Source organism: Micromesistius poutassou (assembly GCF_964030765.1).
Source record: "Micromesistius poutassou genome assembly, chromosome: 16".
NCBI classification, from domain to species: Eukaryota; Metazoa; Chordata; class Actinopteri; order Gadiformes; family Gadidae; genus Micromesistius; species Micromesistius poutassou.
In genome coordinates, this window is record NC_140286.1 from 10,807,997 (window position 1) to 10,828,633 (window position 20,637).

The 20,637-nt window shown below is 47.8% G+C and overlaps 2 protein-coding genes across 2 annotated transcripts; one reads left to right on the plus strand and one right to left on the minus strand.

The window, feature by feature from the left end:
• Positions 1-441: 441 nt before the first annotated feature.
• On the minus strand, positions 442-15,950 carry myripa (myosin VIIA and Rab interacting protein a). The gene is made up of 20 exons (XM_084481501.1): positions 15,932-15,950; positions 15,239-15,382; positions 12,361-12,582; positions 11,813-11,949; positions 9,108-9,188; positions 8,669-8,766; positions 8,083-8,163; positions 7,424-7,528; positions 6,971-7,097; positions 5,761-6,353; positions 5,184-5,465; positions 4,835-4,922; positions 4,313-4,702; positions 3,908-4,156; positions 3,489-3,730; positions 2,711-2,890; positions 1,883-2,044; positions 1,482-1,559; positions 900-960; positions 442-503 (listed from the first exon to the last, which is right to left on the minus strand). The coding sequence occupies exons 2-20, from the start codon at positions 15,346-15,348 to the stop codon at positions 490-492; spliced, it is 3,300 nt and encodes a 1,099-aa protein (XP_084337627.1). The 5' UTR covers positions 15,349-15,382; positions 15,932-15,950; the 3' UTR covers positions 442-489.
• Positions 15,951-17,729: 1,779 nt separating this feature from the next.
• Positions 17,730-18,851, plus strand: ackr4a (atypical chemokine receptor 4a; the record flags this gene model as incomplete). Its single annotated transcript, XM_084481502.1, has 1 exon — positions 17,730-18,851. One exon carries the CDS (start codon positions 17,730-17,732, stop codon positions 18,849-18,851), a length of 1,122 nt encoding a protein of 373 aa, XP_084337628.1.
• Between the last annotated feature and the right edge of the window lie 1,786 nt (positions 18,852-20,637).

Consider the following 20,637-nt stretch of genomic DNA (forward strand, 5'->3'; position numbering starts at 1 on the left):
CATTAAAATATCTAAAAAACAAGTAGACCTATGTTATATATTTTGTTGAGTTGTGTACTTACATGATCCCAAGTGTTTCCAACAAAAAAAAAAAACTATGTCTTATTATTGTTTTGATTGAGAGACAGTTTGTGGAAGAAATTATACATTGTACCTTCAAATGTCAACTATGTATGATACATTCAAAATGAACAGAGTGACAATCATTTTAAGCTAAAAGAGACAATTCATATTATATGTTTTTTTAACACTCTGATCATCCCTTGGATCAAACCGTTAGGAAGTCTATAATCCACTGTCATAGAAAAGTAGAATAATATTTATATTTAATGGTTAAGCGTCGTTAAAAGGCAGCAATCACCTCATTGGCTGAGAGCATCTCAAATCCCCTATAAGATGTAGAGGCTGTAGATCAAGGCACTCTGGTGGTGGTGGTGGTCATGGGGGTCCGCATGGCTTAGTACGAACATGGTCTCTAAGCAACACTGCTCAAGCTTCCTTTCCTACATAGGGGACATAGGGGAACACAAGCAGCTTGTTATTTAGTCATTAGTTGAGGTAATACTATCATAATAAATTTAGTTTTCAAGTAAGGTTCTGTATCCCATTCTCTGCTATGGGCATAAGGCAGAGAGAGATGGCCTACCTTGCATGGGATGCAAGGTAGTTCACAGACAAAATTGTTTGTTATTACGTTTTGGGGGGATTTGACTCATCTTATATACACAACTGAATCATATTGATCTGTTACTGTAACTGTTACAGTAATGTCAAATGAATAGTGAAGTTCAATTAAAGCACCAAACTCGAATATATGTTTTGTTCTCTGTGGCGACACCTATGGCGATAAGTGGTAATACGTCCTAGAGATCCAAACGGACATGAAGAAGGACCCTCACCTTCCACCGGTGTAGCAGGTAACCTCCTCCTGAGCAGCCGAGACGAGGGGGGAGTGTTTGGCTGTAGTGGAGACACAGAGACAGCAGATACACAGTAAGAATCAGCACTGAGTGCCTGAGCTCTCTATAGGGGAGAGAGAGACAGAGAGAGAGACAGGGATAGGAGGGGGACTGGCTCTCGGGACCTAGCTATAAGACTGGTGAGTTAGTGGCAGGTGTTGTCAATCACTAATCGACCTTCTCTTTGAAACATGTAAGCCGTTTCTCAATACCAAGTACGCAGACTACGTTCTCGCGGACTTGGAAGTACGTACTTGGCAAGTCCGGACTTTCAAGTACAGACTTCCGAGAGCGCGAGTACGCACCTGCAATTGGAACAGCAGCGGACTCGATGATGCATTCTGGGATATTTAACGGTCCCAAGTCCACACGAGTCACCTCCGATGCATCCTCGGTAGAACGGCCTACCGTACACGAGAACACACGAGAACGCGAATTGAGAAACGGCTGTAGTGTTGTACCCTGTGTCCGTTTAAATCTTTCACACCTAATGTATTATACCATGGTGGGTATCGGCCTGACCTGAGTGGTCCCGGACTGAGGGTCTACTTTCAGGCCGGCGGTCTTCAGGGCAGCGATCCTGGCAGAGATGTTTGATAGCTGCAGCATAGAAAACAAAAAATAAAGCAATTTTTTTTAAAATATATATATTCTTTATCATTTTATGTCAAAGTGTCAGTGGTTCTTGGGGCAACAAGCACAAAATAGTATTCCACCGAGGTTCCCGGTAGGGGTACAACCCCTAGGATAAAGATCATTGCTTTCTCCCATAAAGAGAATATTTCACATTAAAAACCACACAGAGTAGAGTACAATCAACACAAAAAAAACAAAAAAGTTTAAAAAAGGTTATTGGTTTGCCAGTCGAGCCTAGAAACAAAAGGCAGCAGTGAACAAACAGACGCGTGTGTCTCGACCCCCACCTGTTGCCCCGACTGGTGGACCTTGGCGGCAGCCGAGGCCACCTTCTCCTCCAGGAAAGACAGCTCCGCGTCGGGGGTGTCCCCGCCCACCCCCCGGGCGCACTCCTCCAGACCCCCCAGCTCAGACTCCAGGCTGAACATGGCGCCCGCCGCCACGTACACCTGCAGGACATACCCCCCCACCGCCCAGGAACCGTCACCAACGATAATGAACCGTTAAAGGAGCAGGGTGTAAAGGGCCGATTGTGGTTCCACATCGACGCAACGCAACGACCCCCGCAGACGCTTCCTGCGTCGGGTTTTAGTAAGCGGACCAATCACAGCTCCTTGCTGCTGCGTCGACCTCGACGGAAGGTTACAATTTTTGGGGGAGGCGCACGTCAGGCCCCTCGCGGTGGACGCAAGGAGGGTCCGCAAGGATGTAAGGGGTCTGTAACCCCCTTGCGTTGCGTGAACGTGGGACCATAATCAGCCCTTAAGATTGATCAGTCCACTCTAGACTGGCGGTGGGACCGGGCGTGAGCTAGGGTAGGGTTCATGTCCACTAACTAGGGGGTGACTAACTAGGGCTTTGGGAGTGTCCATAGTAACATTCTTGTTAACAAAGAGTAGTTATGCAGCGGCCAACATTTGATTTTTGTCGAATGTATCAGTTACACGTTGTGATTTTATTGATACGATGATTGAAATCACTAAGGATCAGTGTCATTTTAAGCTAAGAGCTCGTTGAAATTGTACACATTGCGACTTTAAATATGATCAGACGTTATATGAACAGTATAAGAGCGTTGTGTGGCGGTGGTAATGATTGAGGCCGCGTGGTCTTACGTTCTCCTCCAGCCTGGAGAACTGCTGGTCCAGCTTCAGGGGGTCGGCGCCGGGGGCCAGCAGGAGCCGGGGGGCCGCGGGCTCCCCGCCCCCCCCCGCCCCGTGGAGGATGGCCTCGGTGGCGTTCAACACCTTCAGCATCTCCGTGGTGAGGCCGCGCAGAGACACCGCCGAGTACCTCTGCACGCACACACACACACACACACACACACACACACACACACACATTCATACAACCACACACATGAACACATACGCACACATAAACACACACACACACATACAGATACATTAATAATACATGTATTCAAATTTGAAATGTTATTTTACATTTCACAATTTAGATAAGATATTTCAATAAGGGTGAGGGTTGGCTAAATATATAAATGAAGATCTTGATTTCAGTTTGGGATATTAAAATTGTTCAAGCCAATTTTAGTGTGGTTCTTTTGTGAGGACATCAAATCCAGTGCAAATCCTAAAACCAGTCCATAGACACCAACACATGAGGCGGGAGATTACTGATGATTGAGGAGGAGATAGACAAATAGAGAGTTAGTTAGATCACTGTGGCAGTGGGCCACAGTAATAAAGTTATTAATTATGTATAGCCATTGCAATTGGAGTGCAAAGAACCTCCTAAGATGGAACAATTAGTTTTGTAGCATATCAATTATGTAGCATATAACAGTTGTTTATACTATGCTTGTGTCTTATTATTGCATTGTGTATCACCAGGCGTTTCTTTAGAAGTGCCACTACAGCGAGGCTCTCTTACGTTTTGAATCTCCTCAGGGGACAGTATGGAGGTTTGATCTTCTGGGTGAAGGTCTCCAGCTTGGCTTCCACTGGCCATCGCGCCCTGCTCCTCCGACCCTCCTGCTGCCATCCTGTCTCCTCCGGTCCTCGTCTCACGGCTCAAGTCTCTCTCGCTGCTGCAGAGCAAACCCAGAGTTGTGCCATCGCCTTGTCTCTCCACCGTCTCAGGATGGTCTCTTTCCTGAGACGCCTGCTCTCCTCCTGAGTTTTCCGACTCCCGTTCATAACGTAAAATGTCATCTTTTGAGACCCTCGTTTCATTTACGTTGGTAGTTAGTTCCTTGTAAGCCTGTCTCTCAGCCTCCTCTCTCTGCCCTGTTTGTAAGCATCTTTCTTCTCTGTTCTCTTGCTCTCGTTCGACAGGAGCACAGGACAGACCTTCCGTCTGGTCTTCCCGGGGCCAGTCTTTGTCCTCCGCACCACCTCCTCCTCTGGGACTTGAATACCGGTGCTCCCCTTCCTCCTCTGTCCTGTCTCGCCTGTCTGCAGTCATTCCCTCTTCCTCCATGGCTTGGGCTACATCGTCTACAGCCTTTGGGATGCCTCCTCCCTCTTGGACGTCCAAGAGGTCCAACATCCCCCTGGCTAAATCCGCCATGCTTCCCTTCCTCTCGGCCGTCGATTCCGCTGACACGCCGTCGCGCTCTAACAACCGTTCCTCGACTTCCCTTCCCTTCCCCTCCCGATTTCTCCTGCTCACTGCTCCCCACCTTCTGATTCTTCTTCTTCCACCTCCTCCTCCTCCTCCACCTCCTCCTCCTCCTCCACCTCCTCCATCATCACCTACTCCTGCCCGGTCCAACTCATCCTCCGTGGAGGAAAACTGGGAGGTGCTGACCAGACTGGCCAAGTCCCGGATCTGGGAGGACGGGACGACGCTCTCTGCCTCCTTCCTCCACAGGAACGTGTCCTCCTTCTCCAACTCTCCACTGGACCCTTTTCCGTCCTCCCTCCCTCGCATCTCCGCCTCCCTCCGGCCCGGGCTCCCCTCCCGCTCGTCATCGGTGGACGAGAACTCCCCCCCGGCGCTGACCTGCTCGGCCAATCGGCACAGCCTGGCGGCCATCTTCTCTCCTCTGGCGCCGCCCTCTCCCTCCCCGTCGTCGGCCCCTCGGCCGACCCGGTCGAGCTCGTCCTCGGTGGAGAAGAACTGGGTGGCCCTGACCTGGCCCTCTAGGTGGAGCAGGTGGAACACCAGCTCCTCCTTCTCCTCCTCCTCCTCCTCCTCTGTCGTCTGGCCGTTCCTCCCAGGCTCCTCCTCCTCCTGCTCCTCCTGCTCCTCCTGCTCCTCCTCCTCCTCCTCACTTTCTCCGCCCCCTGTCGCCAAGCCTCCCTCGCTCTTCCAGGCCCCGTTCAGCTCCGGATGAGCGGCTAAGGAGAAGGACACTCTGGGCTGAGAGGCAGTCCGACACAGGTTGTATTCCCTCTTCATCTCCTCCTCCTCCTGCTCCTCCTGCTCCTCCTCCTCTCCGTGGTCTTCTTCACTTCTCCGGTAGCTCCAGTCCGTCCCGTCCTCAGGGATGGACGCGTGCTCCGACCTCGTCCCATCCTCGTCCCCCTCATGCCTAGACCTCCCACCCTGTTCCAGCTGCCCCTCCGCTCCGTCTCTCTCCTCCTCCTCCTCCTCCTCCTCCTCCTCCTCCTCCCCCTCTACCTCCACCTCCTCCGTGCCCGGGCGGAGCCCCCCCTCGTCATCGCCCCCGGCCATGGAAGCGTCCGAGACACTGCCCCGCCGGGCCAGCTGCTGCAGGCGGTACACCAGCTCCGCCCCCATGACGCTCCCATCCTGGTGACGGGCCCCGCCCTCGAGGTCGAAGGCGTCGGGGGTGGCGGCCCCCGAGGTCAGCGTGTCCGGAGCGGTGTCAGATGCATGCTGGGATTGGGAGTTGGCGGTGTGACTCCCGTTGTTGGCATCCTGGTGGTTTTTGTCGCACTTCTGTAAGTTGAAGAACAACAAGAGCTGAGGTTGGTGTTTTTCAAGACCATTAAGTAAGAAAGTAAGATCACGTAAATGTGAATATATTCTTTTAGCTAAAATGTAATTACTGCTAGGTATATCAATGATATTGTTTGCAATATTCTTTTTATTTATAGGCTAGTTAGACTACAATAATGTTTTTCATTTTTTAACTTTTCAATTCAACCTTAGCTAGAGTTTTAGGAGTTTCTACCTCATTTGATCCGTTTGTGTCTGTCTGTTTGAGCTTCACCCCTTCATTTCTTGAACTCACTGGCGGCGGCGAAGACGGCCCCTTCTCCCTCCTGCTCCTCTTCCTCCGTCGTGATCGCCTGACGCCGCCAGAGTCCTTCGACTCCTCCCCCGTGCTGCTCCCCCCCTCCCGCACCCCCTCCCCCCCCCCGGCGGCCCCCCCCTCGGGGCTGAAGTTCAGGTCGATGACGCTGGTCCTCCGCGAAGACGACGGCCTCCGGACCTCCAGGGGCAGCTGCCTCTTCATGAAGGCCAGCGAGGGCCGCCGGTGCTTGGAGAGCCCCTCTAGAGCATCCACGCTGGACCGCCGCCGGCTCCCCGGCCGCCGCGGTGGGGTCTGCGGGTCCCCCCCCCCGCCCCCGCCGCCGCCGAGGTCCGCGATGTCCAGCGCGCCGTCCGTCATCTTCTTGTGGAGGTCCTGCAGCACAGCCCCCCAGGAGCTGCAGTACTCAGGCGGGGTGTCGGGGCCAGAGGCCATGGCGCTGTAGGCCGACACCTGGCCGGCCTCCTGCTCCAGGGCGCTGAACACCAGGCTCTTGCGGCGGGTCAGCAGGCTGGGCCGGGACAGCTGGCCGCTCTGCAGGGTGATCCAGTTCCCGTCGGGGCTCTTCAGCACTGGGGACGCGGCGCACCCGGAGTCGCCAGGGGGGTTAGGGGATGGGGATGACACAACCGTTAGATGGTCTTCTTAAATAATGACCTTTTCTGTACCGGCGACCTGCGATATATTGTTGCTCGTTCTTCTGACAAATGTACTTATTGGAAGTCGCTTTGGATAAAAGCGTCGGCGGAATCCCCTAAATGTAAATGTAATCGTTCATAATAGTGATACATTGCATATATATTGCACTTTCCAAGACACAAACACTTGCTTTCAATAGTGAGAGTGTTTGTGTGTGCGTGAGGGGGGGGGGGGGATTTGACAGCTCATCCACTAGGTATGGACAAAACAAATGAATATGTAGATGAAAGTGTTCCCTCCCTACAAGAGTAACACAACACAGTAACACAAAAATTCAGTTCTGCATCAGCTCAGGCAAACAAGTAACTGCTATACTCTATACTTTCATTAACAAAAACATGTCACAAGATCAATTTCAAAGGGTTTGCTACAGAATATGTCACAAGATCACGCAAATTATAAGTAATCAACATGTCAGTCACAGCAGTTGCAATTAACGATGGATGGACTTTGTTTCTTGAAGCTTATACCATGGACACTTATATCTTACTAGAGTTGTCCAGAAGCCGCTCCACACTCTGCCAGACGGCAGACCCTCCCCCCTCGCTCCTCAGCCCCATTGGAAGATTCAACTCTGGGAGGTCGTTGTCCAGCAGAGAGAAGGCCGACTGGGTCCTCTGGAAAAACAATGACCAATGACCATCAGTATAGTGACAATGCAGAGATATCATATCAACCTTCTGCGTGATGAACAAATAAAGGTAATGATGCAAAAGTAAATGCTTATAGGTAGCCAGTAGAGGGCAGTATATCACAAGTTAGGTTTTGTTCAGGTTGACTCATGTCATGTGCACACACAAAAAACGGATGCACATGCGCACACACATATGCACACAGGCACGCACACACACACACACACAAAGACACACTCACACAGACACACACAACCATGTTTTTCTATGGGCCCATAAAAACGCTCCTTCCTATGGGGTGGTCCTCATACCCAGATCTTGGCCTGGCGGGCGAGGGAGCCGTGGCCAGTGTCCGAGGGGCATTCCTGGTCAAATCCTGGCTTCATCTCGGCCAAGCCTTTCCTCCGGCTGACGATCTGTTCATGGAAAATGCCAGCAATTAGTTCTGCAGGCTGGGCTGATTCCCACCTACGCAGGCTGGTTCAGTCGGTTCTGCTGGTCCTGGCAGTGTACGGCTCCTTGTGCGGCTCAGTGAATTAACTCAAACCTTTTGGACTGACTATGACACGTAAGAACTTCATTGTAAAAAGCCATTGAAGCCAAAACCTTTTTTTCTTTTACATGTTTTTTTGTCTTATATGGTTGTAAAAATAGTTATCTCTGTTGTTTTATCACTCTTACTGAAATAAGTCCCAAACTTAGAGAAAAGAGGTTTAAAATGTTTTTGCCATTCTCCCCAAACACTATGAACTTGAACGTTCCACTCTGCTGCGAACGCAGGTGGCGTTCGTTTCAGACTACCTTTTCCGAACTAGTCTGACGTCACGACCAAGGGGCACCGGCGAGTCGGTTTGATGGTTGAAATAAAGTACTGTTCGAATTCCATCTGAATCCATGGGCTCAGCTGGCTTTAAATAAGAATCATTGTGTGTCGCAAAAATTAAAGTGAAAGTGCACTTTGTCGTGTTACTTTTTGGACGATAGTTTTGGCCAGTTCCTCGATGAGTTCTCCTCTGTGCTCCCGTAGATAGAGGGCCTCCTTCTGCTTCGCCTGGTCAGTAAACAGCAATAACAACGACAACATGAAGACAAACAAGGGAACTTTACTGTGGGGCAAAGTGTGCCGTAAGCAGATTACTCCTCTTAGCACATTTAATGTTTTCTCTGTGACTCAGTGAAAGCACTTACGACACTTTTCAGATTACAGAAGGAAAGCAAATCTCCTGGGAAATTCATGCTGGTGATTGAAACTGCTGAAGCGTAGCGAGGAATTGAACCATACAAACACAGACACACACACACACACACAGGCACACACACATGCACATGTACCATACGTACAAATACACAAACACACACACACGCATGCAGACACTGATTAATGAGGAAAAGTGAGTGAGTGAACACAACGTAATCATGTGATTAATATCGGAATGTATTCAATAAGCGCAAATAAAAAAAATACTGAGAGTGGATTCAATATTATTCAAGAGGTCACTGCATTTGGTCGCATGTTCTGACCCCAAAGGGGAGGGGCACATGGGTAACCACTGCACCTGGTTGTCGGTGTGAAACTCGGCCGTGGAGATGGCTTCATCTATGGCGTCGCCGGCCACCCGTTTGGCCACTGTGAGGGTGTCCGCCTCGCCGTGCTCTGGGAGAGAAGTGAACACGACCATTCATGTGTTATCCAGCCATCCAAACACCCACACATCCGTCCAAACTATTATACACGAGGAATGAATGGAGTCACACAAGAACGCAGATACCAATGATGTCCATTTTGACTGCATTACTAGCCAGGAGAACAACGTTTCAATTACAATCAACCAGCGCTGTGGAGCGCCTCCTACAGCACTGGAGTAACAAGGCATCCAATTGACACTTTCAATAGCGCCCATCACACAAAGTAAAATCTCCATCCATTTGCCATAATCATCACGGTTCACGAGTTCAGCATCGGGTGAAATCGGCACGGCAGAAGCAGACACAGACCTTCACTCTGACGGCAGAGCGCCGCGTCGCTCTCACTGACGCTGCCCTCGGTGTGGATGCTCTCCTCGTAGGCGCTGCCCTCTGCAAGCACAGCAGCGCACAGAGACAACGATGAAACATGATGCAGCGAATCAGAGCACCCCGTTGGAGGGATGAAAGGACGTCATGACGCGAGCAGCGCAGGCACTGCTCTGTTCAGACACACACGGCACAGCTTTAAAGACAAAGACAAACAAATACAATCTGTTTGAATGTGTAGCTGTATCCTGAACTTGGAAAACAGATGTGTGATTCATAACTAAGTATATTGATATTGTTTTATTTGATCCTCACAAAGTTGTGGACTCAAATACGACTGACACCATTCATAAGACTTCACACGTTAAGTTTCAGAGATAGCATAAAGAATAATCAATTTACTAAAGAGTTATGATTTGGGTTCAGGCAAGCAGAGCCCTAAGTATATTCTCCCATCAGCACCACCACTACCACCACTACCACCAGCACCACCAGCACCAGCACCACCAGCACCACCACTACCATCAGCACCACCACTACCACCATCAGCACCACCACCAGCACCACCACTACCACCAGCACCACCACTACCAGTACCACCACTACCACCAGCACCACCACTACCACCAGCACCACCACTACCAGCACCACCACTACCACCAGCACCACCACTACCAGCACCACCACTACCACCAGCACCACCACTACCACCAGCACCACCACCACCACCAGCACCACCACTACCACCAGCACCACCACTACCACCAGCACCACCACTACCACCAGCACCACCACTACCAGCACCACCACTACCAGCACCACCACCACCACCAGCACCACCACTACCAGCACCACCACTACCAGCACCACCACTACCAGCACCACCACTACCACCATCAGCACCACCTACTTTTACCCCCGCCATGAACCTGAGGGTGGGGTTGTTCCGGGTCACCCTATAGGTGTTCCTGCAACAATGCTGCCGTTTATTGTTACATAAGAGCATTACAGCAGTCTCATGTCTGTCATAAGCTGGCCTCTGCCCCCCCCCCCCCCCCCCCCCACTCCCTAGGGGCTTTAGATCCCCCCTCCCCCCCCTCCCTGGGGTCCAGAGGTCACGGGGTCAACTACCAATCACATTAAAGCGCCAGAGGAAGGACTTATCCCAAATGATGAAGAAGAATAGCATTATAAATGCACAGTAGGGAAAATAGATGCACCCCGTTCTGTTTGTCTCTCTAAAGCCGACTAGCAGACATTTCAGCAGCAATATGAAAGATAGACAAAAATAATCAATGGGAGAGAGTATAAAATTTAGAGTGCTGATGAATGAATATAGTGAATCACTGAAAGAGTCCCATGAGCTTTGAGAGTGAGGTCTGGGCTTCTGTTGGCCTTTGAACTGGATTACTTTCAGAGACGAATTCAGAAGGATTGACGACCTTCTTTAAGCATGTTGCTATTTGAGTGTTAATAGGAGATTGACAAAGAGTTGTTCTGAATAAAATAAAAGCCTAAGCCAGGCCAATGTATAACCCAATGTATATAATCGTCAAAGTCACAGGGATGCAGAAGTCGTAAATAAAGTTCAGCATATATTTTATTATCTAAATACAATGTAGAGAAATAGTCCAAACTTAAACTCTGACAACATTCCACACTCTAGAGATAGAAGTCTCAAATAATATACAATCAGTCAGTGCTGAAAAACCTTGCTGACAGTGTGGCAGGCGACCAGAATAATCTGCTGACGCTGTGGTCAGGATGGAAGCCCGACCAGGAAGGGGAATTAATGTTCTCTGTCTCCCTTCACCTGCACTCATTTTACTGAAGCTTTTTATCCCCCATAGCACACTCTTCCAGCCCAGACACACACACACGCACACAAACATACACACACTACCACACAAAAACACACAGTACAACAGATGACTACACGCACACACACACACACACACACACACACACACACACACACACGCACGCACACAGACACAGACACACACACACACACAGACACAGTTGCACACACACACACACACACACACATGCACACACACCCGCCCACGCACACACACACACACACATCTATAGTCAGATATTGTTTTGTTTTATGCTTTATAGACATCTACCAATTGGTTTCAAATCTCTTTCTGGTACATTGCTATGGGCCTTTTATTAGATTAGATAGGACCCATCATGTGAGAACTGTAGGTCGGTTTTTGGTTAGGATCAAAGTCATTTTTGTCAGCTTTTTTCACTGATCCTGGCAGACTAAAGAATAAAGTAAACACAGAAAACTCCACATAATAAACCACAGAATCATGAACCACAGCAAATCGTCACCCTCTTAATGTAATGGCCTAAGTCATATTTTCAAGTTGTTCAGAAAACTGAACCATATATAGACTATAATATACTCTATATATGGTTCAGTTTTTTCTGTTTTCTGAACAACTTGAAAATATGACTTAGGCCATTACTTTAAGAGGGTGACGAAATGTGGAGCCCAGATCAAGAGAAAATGGAGTGCCGATTTTTTAAACATGCTGTGTGTGTGTGTGTGTGTGTGTGTGTGTGTGTGTGCATGCGTGTATGTGCACGTGCGTGCATGTGTGTGTGTGTGTGTGTGTGTGTGTGTGTGTGTGTGTGCGTGTGTGTGTGTGTGCGTGATAGGAGGGGCTTACCTGTCAGCTCAGCCACCGTGCCGCGCTCTGCCAGGTGTTTCCTGTACAGGGTCTTCAGCACCTTGGCGCTGCCGAACCTCTTGAAGCGGCCTTTGACGTTCACATAGAACCACTCCAGAGACTGGACCTTCAGCAGCCTGTCAGAGAGACACACAGAGACCAGGTGGTCCCACACACAGACGGATAAAACATTGGTGAATAAAATGGTGTTTACAAGCGATCTCTGGCAGAAAGCCAGAGGATACATGACACGTGCATGTGTACACCGGTGATTGACGTAACAAGTATGTCTGTATGCACACTTAGAGATGGACAAAACAAACACACACACACACATACATACAAACACACAAGCACACGCACACACACAAACAAAACACACACGCACACACAAAAGCACACGCACACACACAAAACACACACGCACACACACACACACACAAACAACACCCACACCAACACAACAACACACACACCAACACACACGCACACACACACACCGACTCCTCCTCCGTCCGTCCGCCCCCCCCCCTCGGCGGTGCGCGTACCTCCTCTTCTGGCAGGTGGAGCAGAGCCAGGTGCAGTCGGCCTTGCGGTGGGAGCCGCAGGCACGGCACACGTCCAGCAGGCAGTCGGTGCAGCGGCGCCGCGGGTTGAGCAGGAAGTTGAAGGGCGAGCAGCAGCGGATGCAGCACAGCCGGTTGAAGCGCGGCTGGCGGGAGAGCAGCCGGCAGCGGCCGTCCTCCTCCTCCAGCTCCTGGCGTAGGTCACTGTGGGGGGTGGGGAGGGGGGGGGGGGGTGATGATATGGGGGGGGGTATGGGGGGGGGTTTGGAGGGGGGAGTTTGGGGTAGAGGGAGAGATGGGGGCAGGTGAGAATGAGATAGGGGAAGGGTTGGGGGTGAGGGGGTGGTACCTGTTTAATAAATGACTCAAATACAAGTTACTTCCCGTTAATATTGTCTACGGTGTGGGCGAGTGCAAAACAATGAAAAAACAGAACATCTTCCTGTCAAACTTTTAAGCAGGTAGGATACTCAAACAAATAATGATTGCCAATACAATTGAGACAATCTCCAACTTTTTTTTTTTATAAAGAAAGAGGTCATCAAAAGCTATAAACAAGCTGTGAACAAATATTACATACCTAAGATTTCACACACAAGGAGATTGTGTGTACTGTGTGTGTGTTGGTTTGTGTGTGTGTATTTTTAGGCCAACTTTCTGTCTTGTTTGTCTACATGTGTGTGTCTACATTAAACAATATACCAACAGATAAAAGTGTGGTCTACATTCACCAGTGACTTGCACTCTCCCCATTCAGTCATTGAGCACATGTTGTCCACTAATGTGTCAATAACACTGGCCAACGGGTTTGAAACAAACAATGAGATTAGCCGTTGGTTAGCACTTTGTATTGTCCAAAGTTAGTTCAAAAACCTCCCTTCTTTGTAAAGCGATTAACCAATCGCTTTACAAAGAATCACACGGAGGAAAAGCTGGGGAGCCTTCCAGCTGCCACATTGGTTTTAGACAAAGTAGACTTGGTGTGTTTGTATTGAATCTGGATCAGATAGGTTGATTCCACTAAAGTGTTTCCACTGTAGACTGATTAGCGTGGACATGGCGGTGGAAGTGGTCTGAACACAGGTGTGCATGTATCAGACCACACAGGATAAACGAACATCTCGACAAAATCAGTTTTTTCTAAAAGGTGCAGTGTGTAGGATTTAGTGACTGTGAGGTTGCAGATTTCAACTAACCAACCAACACCCCGCCCCCCCTACGGTGGCCTGAAAGGTACCAGTAGGTAGCCTACTTCCAAAACAATTTCATAGTTTACTTTTCTTATTTATGTTACCATATTAGTACGTATGTTACATACATATTTTACATAATGTGCTATAACATGCTGTTGATGTGACCATTACTAGAGATGCTATGCTACTGTTCCTTTCTCCCCATATTCCCTGTCAACTTTCGCTGAATATCTCCCCATGATTAAGGTTTTTGAGTCATTTTTCTTTTTCCATTTCTTGTGTTTATTAACGGCCTGCAACAATCTCTCTCAGCATGTCTCACAGTGATTAAGGGCTTTCATAAATAAAGCTGACCTGATCTGACTTAGCACCTAAAAACTAGTCCAACAACGGCACAGAAAACAAAACTAACCGAATCTTAAGAGCATTCTCATTCCCTGCCCTGCAGACTAACCTGTGCATAGACTACATTGTTTTAGTCATGGGAATAAATTCAGGCTCACACACACACACAAGAGCCTTGGGGTATGACTAAAGGCTTTGAAGACCCAGTAGAAAACATAAGGAAGTCAATGAGAATAGCACAGGAAAGGGAGGTCTTTTCCTGCTAAGTGTTGCGGGAACACTAATCTCTATAAAAGGACAACTGTTCATGTGCCTGATTCAGAATTACAGTCACGCCTTCATAATGGCATGGAATGCAAATAACACAGAGTTCAATGTTGACTGAGAAGAGGAGACGTTCCAGAACAACTCTTCCTCTTCCTCGTTCTTATCTTGAGTTACTTTAAAGTAGCACTGGTGTAATGTTTTGACTGCAGGCAGACATTACTTCTGGTGAACATTATTTAAGTGTGTGAAGGATAAAGGCCATCCACCCACGGCTCAATCAGCCCAGGGCGGGTCTCTCCTACAGGGATAGTGATCATGTGTAATTGCTTTTTAATGGATTAGACACCTAAAGGGAGAGTGTTGAGAACATATAATCAAGTAGAATTAGTCACGTTAAAAAGGATTTGAGTAACAGTGAAAATCACTGTTTGAGAAACCTACTCAAGTAAAGGTAGAAACCGACCTGGTAATAGATAACTAAAATAAGTTACTTTCCATTTATATTTTTTACAGTGTGCGGGCCAGTGCAAAATAATGAAAGAATAGCACTTCTTCTTATTCAACTTTTTAGCAGGTAGGATACTCAATACAATTGAGACAATCTCCAACTCTCTCTCATTGTCTTCCTCTCTACTCTCCCCTCTCCTACGCTCTATCTACATTTCCCTATCCGTCCTAGAGTGGGCAAATGAAATGTCCCTGCTTCAAATAACAGAATTGACATCGAGATCAATTCTGTGTTTTCTCCTGTGATTTCCCTGTAGCCATCAGTGAAGAATCAAGCAATAATGAATTCATAATGTTTGTACACGTGTCAAGGAGTGACAGGAGTGAAGGCCCATAGTTCAATCCTTTCAAAAGAGCTGTCTTCATTAAGTTAACGTCCACACTAATGTAAATGAATTTGAAAACACTTTTCAAAGACGCACTACCAATTGAGCATGGGTGAAGACACTATTGAGGACAGAAAAGTCTTACGTTTTGATGTTTTCGTGCGCGTATGCTTATAGGTGTATGTGAGGGAGGAGGGGTAGGTAGGTGGGGGGGTCACCCACCTGAGGCGCTGCTCCTCTTTCTTCCGTAAACTCATGTCCCTTTGCACCACCTGCAGCACGTGCTCCGCCTCCAGCGCCGTCAGGCCGGACAGGTCCAGCTTGTGCCCCATCGCTACAGTCCAGCTAGCCAATCGGCTGTCTCACCTGGGCGGAGACGGAGGGGGAAAAGGTCTGACGATATCGTTCTGTCTCCCTACATCAATACGTATACGTATACACGCACACGTGCACGCAGACATACACACACGCACGCACGCACACACACACACACACTCACACACTCACACACTCACACACTCACACACTCACACACTCACACACTCACACACTCACACACTCACACACTCACACACTCACACACTCACACACACACACACACACACACACACACACACACACACACACACACATATACATAGACACACACACACACACACACACACACACACACACACACCTGCAAAAGAGTGCTTTATAGACTCATTGAAAGTGAACATGTTCACGAGGAGTGGGCGGTGCAGAAATAACAGACAGACATTTCAACCTGTTGAAAGACGTCTAGAAGAGTCTGTGTTTTTGTGCACTAAGCGGTCCTGATACAATCGTTATTGTTAATTTTCAACTGCGATCAATCGATCAGGCTACGTAAGCAATACAAATGACAACATTAGCTTCATATCCATCAACACTCACCGCTCTCGCCTGAACTCCGGAGCCCACCGGTCCGAGACTCCCACCAGGAGGTATAGAAAAAGGAAAAACTCCCTTGTTCTTGTGCCGAAAGTATTTTACAATCAATAGTGCTAGAAATAGCAGTCCTAAACTACATTAGGATTAAATCAAGTCTTAAAACGCAATGTATTTTTCTTTGCCATTAGAAGACATGGTAAATGATGTGCTTGCAGTCGTTTCTATGGCAGTTCGAAATATCAGCGATTCACACCATAGTAGGCTATAATATATTTTTTATAATTCTTGTCAAAAAATAGATATAGTTTACGAAAAAGGAAATAAATACGAAGTACTATACTATAGGCTATGGCATGAGTCCGAGTATGCGTAAACCCTTTTTAAATGTATTTCTATAAGGCTGTGGATCAAAAGCCTTGGTCTGCCAGTAGCTGTGGCCTGTACTCGGACATCTACAGGCTTCACAAATCTGTCTTTCTCCGTAGAATGGATGGATTTCAGGGGCGAGCAAAACCTCTTAACCCTATTACAGCCTGAGCAGCACGGTTACCAAATGTACCACCGGTTATTTTCCACAAGGGGGGCAATGTGGTGCGCTGTAAAATGTCCCATTGCGTTACAGTAATTCTTATCAAATTATAATAACTACAATAAAATGACATGGATAAATAGTTCATATTTAGTTCAACTATTAATATTGGCGTCTGGTTAAATGAATTATATTGCAGTTGGATTTTTGTAATTCAAAGGTAACTAACTAATTAATATCTCTCTCTCTCTCTCTCTCTGTCACTCTCTCCCTCTAACTCTCTCTCTCTCTCTCTCTCTCTCTCTCTCTCTCTCTCTCTCTCTCTCTCTCTCTCTCTCTCTCTCTCTCTCTCTCTCTCTCTCTCTCTCTCTCTCTCTCTCATTTGTTTCTCTTGGCTTCGAGTTGCACTCACGCAATGCACTCACTCCTTGATTTGTAACAACATAGCAGACAAGGTAAGAATAACTCCAGCGGTTTCTTGTTTAGAAAATTACGATTAGATCGTATTTTCGACCATTTAAACCATTTCGATCGTTTGTATCAATACGTTTACTAAAAATTTGTCCTCAATTAAGGCTACCATGAGTGAGAAGGTACAGGCCTTTAAGATATGTGATGGGTCGCCCTGAACTTCACTTTGGGTTAAAGTTAGCGGACAACACGAAGACATCAAATCAAAAGATCAAAGATTTGCTTTGTAGGCGATTTCATTTATATATTTGTATTATGTTTTCCATATTTCAAAACTATTTACAATCGTATAACAGCATTGTGAGTTAAAGATTAAAAAAACAACGTTAAACAATTGTATTGTTTTTTACATTTATGTTTTAGTTTCTAAGGTTACACCAAGAGTAGCATACAGACATACTGTGCTGTTGATTCTCTTCCTTCACACCCCTACAGAGAAGGAGTGAATAAAAACAGTTTTGTTTTCCAAACGTATCAAACTAATACCTAGTATAATATAAACGTTTAACCTTTCATAGACGTTAACATACCAGTGAAGTGGTAAAGACAAAATAAAAATGTTCTTCTGATCAGGAATCAACCTTTATCATACTGATTTCACAACATTTGCACTCTAACATGAGAGGTTGACCATCTGTCCCCTTGGAGCACTGTCTACTGTCCTCAGACATTCTCTCTCTCTCTCTCTCTCTCTCTCTCTCTCTCTCATCTCTCTCTCTCTCTCTCTCTCTCTCTCTCTCTCTCTCTCTCTCTCTCCCTCTCTCCCTCTCTCTCTCACACAGACAGCCTCCGCTCCTCACAATGGACTTCCCCACGTCGGGCCCCGACTACCACGACTACCACGACGGCCACGACGACCTCAGCCTCAACTACAGCTACGACGACTACCCCACGCTCTGCGAGAAGGCCGACGTGCGCTCCTTCGCCGCCGTCTTCCTGCCCGCCGTCTACGCCGTGTGCCTCGTGGTGGGCGTGGCGGGCAACGCGGCGGTGGTGGCCGTGTACGGCTGCCGCAAGCGCCCCAAGACCATGACCGACGCCTTCCTGGCGCACCTGGCCGTCGCCGACCTCCTGCTGCTCCTCACGCTGCCCTTCTGGGCGGCCAACGCCGCCCGGGGCTGGGAGCTGGGCGAGGCCCTGTGCAAGGCCGTGTCCGCCTGCTACACCGTCAACTTCACCTGCTGCATGCTGCTGCTGGCCTGCATCAGCCTGGACCGCTACCTGGCCTCAGGGAGGGCGCGGGGCCACGCCCCGGGCCCGCCGCGCCTGGAGAGGGCGTTCCGCCGCGAGCACTGCGGGAAGGTGTGTCTGGTCGTCTGGGCGACGGCGGCGGCCCTGGGCGCGCCGGACCTGGCCTTCTCCACGGTGAGGCCGGTGGGCGAGCGGAACGCCTGCCTGGCGGTGTCCACGCCGCACCTGGGCAGGGAGGTCAAGGGCTGCCTGGAGATGGCGGAGGTGCTGCTGGGGTTCGTGCTGCCGCTCGGCGTCATGGCGTTCTCCTACTGGAAGGTGGCGCTGGCGCTGCGGGGGCTCCCCGCCGAGAGCCGGGACCGGAAGTGGAAGGCGCTGCGGGTGCTGCTGACGGTGGTGGGGGTGTTTGTGGTCACGCAGCTGCCGTACAACGTGGTGAAGATCTACCGGACGGTGGACTCGATGTATCACGTGGTGACCCACTGTGGGACCAGCAAGGCGCTGGACCGGGCGGCCCAGATCACGGAGAGCCTGGCCCTGACCCACTGCTGCCTCAACCCCATCCTCTACGCCTTCGTGGGCACCTCCTTCAGGCAGCACATGATGAAGATGGGGAAGAGGCTCGGAGAGAGGAGGAGACAGAGGAGACAGCCGACGACTGAGGATGAAGCAATGGACATGTCCTTTCATTCTCACAGCGCATCACAAGAGACAAACACGTTCTCCATATGAGCTCCACATGGGTTTACTTCTTTTTTTTTTTCTGCTTTGTATTGTTTGACAACAATCCCTGACTGGGAATATTTTGGATCAAGTCAGTTAGGAAGCAAAGCGAGCGAAGCAAAGTGTCCATCAATCTTCTTGCAGTGCCACTCGATTTTTAGCCGGTTGCTTCAGCAGGTTTTTGTTCTTCAATTTATGGTTGTGTAAACAACAGTGCTGTTAGGTATTTCTGTTTATCCAAACACAACAGGGAAGGCTGCAAATACTGGAGAGGAGGTTTTAAATGAAATGTAAAAACAAGCGACCACATTTTGTGAACATTCGGTCGCCTGGAAGTGGTTGAAACCTGACCTGAACCAGACATCTATCTATATCTACCAATATCACGATAGATTTAGCAAGAAGCATTTGTGTATCACTCTAGAAATGATCTGCCAGAAAATGTACCTTTATTTGTAATGCTTTGAATTATATATATACATAAATATATCTGCGAGTGGGACTTCATTACAAAAGTCACCGTAATTGCTTCGCCATAGTGGAAGTGCTGAAGGGTCAGGCTAATATCGGCATAGGGGACAATAATACCAGCTGCCCTTGTCTTGTGGCTTTCAGAGTTGTATATATACGTTTATACAGTAACTGTCAATATTAACCCAATTGTTATCAACCATGCTTCTTGTAATTCTCAACCCTTTCAAGTCAATACATTTCATGCAGCAATGTCATTTCCATCCATGTCCGCATTGGTTTGGTAAGTGACTCATTGTGCAATCGCTCTCTGATTCAACCATTTTATCAAAATCAAAGGGGGAAGGAGATTACAGATCTACAGAACCGATCTTGGATTCTACCACAGGAATCCCTGCTGTTGTTCTCACATTTTAAACTTCCCCCAGTGGGCATAATTCGTCTTTGATGTGAAGGCACTTAATTATGTGGCCTAACCCCATCTGGAGTCTGGACTGGATTCAACTTAGACTTTAGTTGGACCAGGTTTTTAGAGACAAGAGTCATCTCTGTTTGTAGTTTGTAGTTTGAGTTTCGTGCCAGTTTTAAACCACCTTTTTCCTGAAGTGTAAGTGCAATCCTGTAAATTGAGAAGACACATTATTGTAAGTTGAAAAAGAATACACATTTATGTGACGGTGCAGAATAAACTAAAATTCCAACAGAAAACATGTTTAATTGTAGGTTTGATCCAATAGGGCATCATTTAAGTCTCTTGCTCTGTGTTACAGGTCATGCCGGGCATGTGTCCTCACACCAGGAAACATTTAAAATCTTATTTAATTTGGCCAACTTTTGTAGCTCAGCCAGTTTAGCTCACATTGGTATAGAAAGAACCCAAGGTACAAAGACAAAGAAACAAAACACAATGAACTGAACATATCTACGAAATGGGACTTGCAATCAAAAAACCCTAATCATGTAACCAAGGCACTTGCATCTGGCCTATGACAACAGACGCAAAATTAATAGAGACTAGGCATATTATTTATTTTAAATTAGGCAGTCATTTAGGCTTTGACGAACTACAACCAAAATCAGTTTAGTCTTAAATTAATATGAACAAATATTAAATATATTCAATAATAACTATGAATAGTTAATAGAAAAACTTGGAAGCCCTCATTGGCAAGTTGCATTACAAAGCAACGCAGTATAATTTGATCTGGCATTCCAACATTTGATCAAGGTTAGAAACACAACCAAAACATTCATAAATACAACAAAAGAACCCATCCGATCAGAACTAGTTCTGTGGCATAGGTTTGACACAAAGAATGTCATC

Coding starts and splice junctions, on each gene's coding strand:
- myripa (XM_084481501.1), bottom strand. CDS start 15,348: ATGGGGCACAAGCTGGACCTGTCCGGCCTGACGGCGCTGGAGGCGGAG. Junction 3,731..3,907: donor CCGGGAAGACCAGACGGAAG/GTCTGTCCTGTG, acceptor CGGAAAACTCAG/GAGGAGAGCAGGCGTCTCAG. Junction 2,045..2,710: donor TCTCCAGGCTGGAGGAGAAC/GTAAGACCACGC, acceptor TATGTCCTGCAG/GTGTACGTGGCGGCGGGCGC.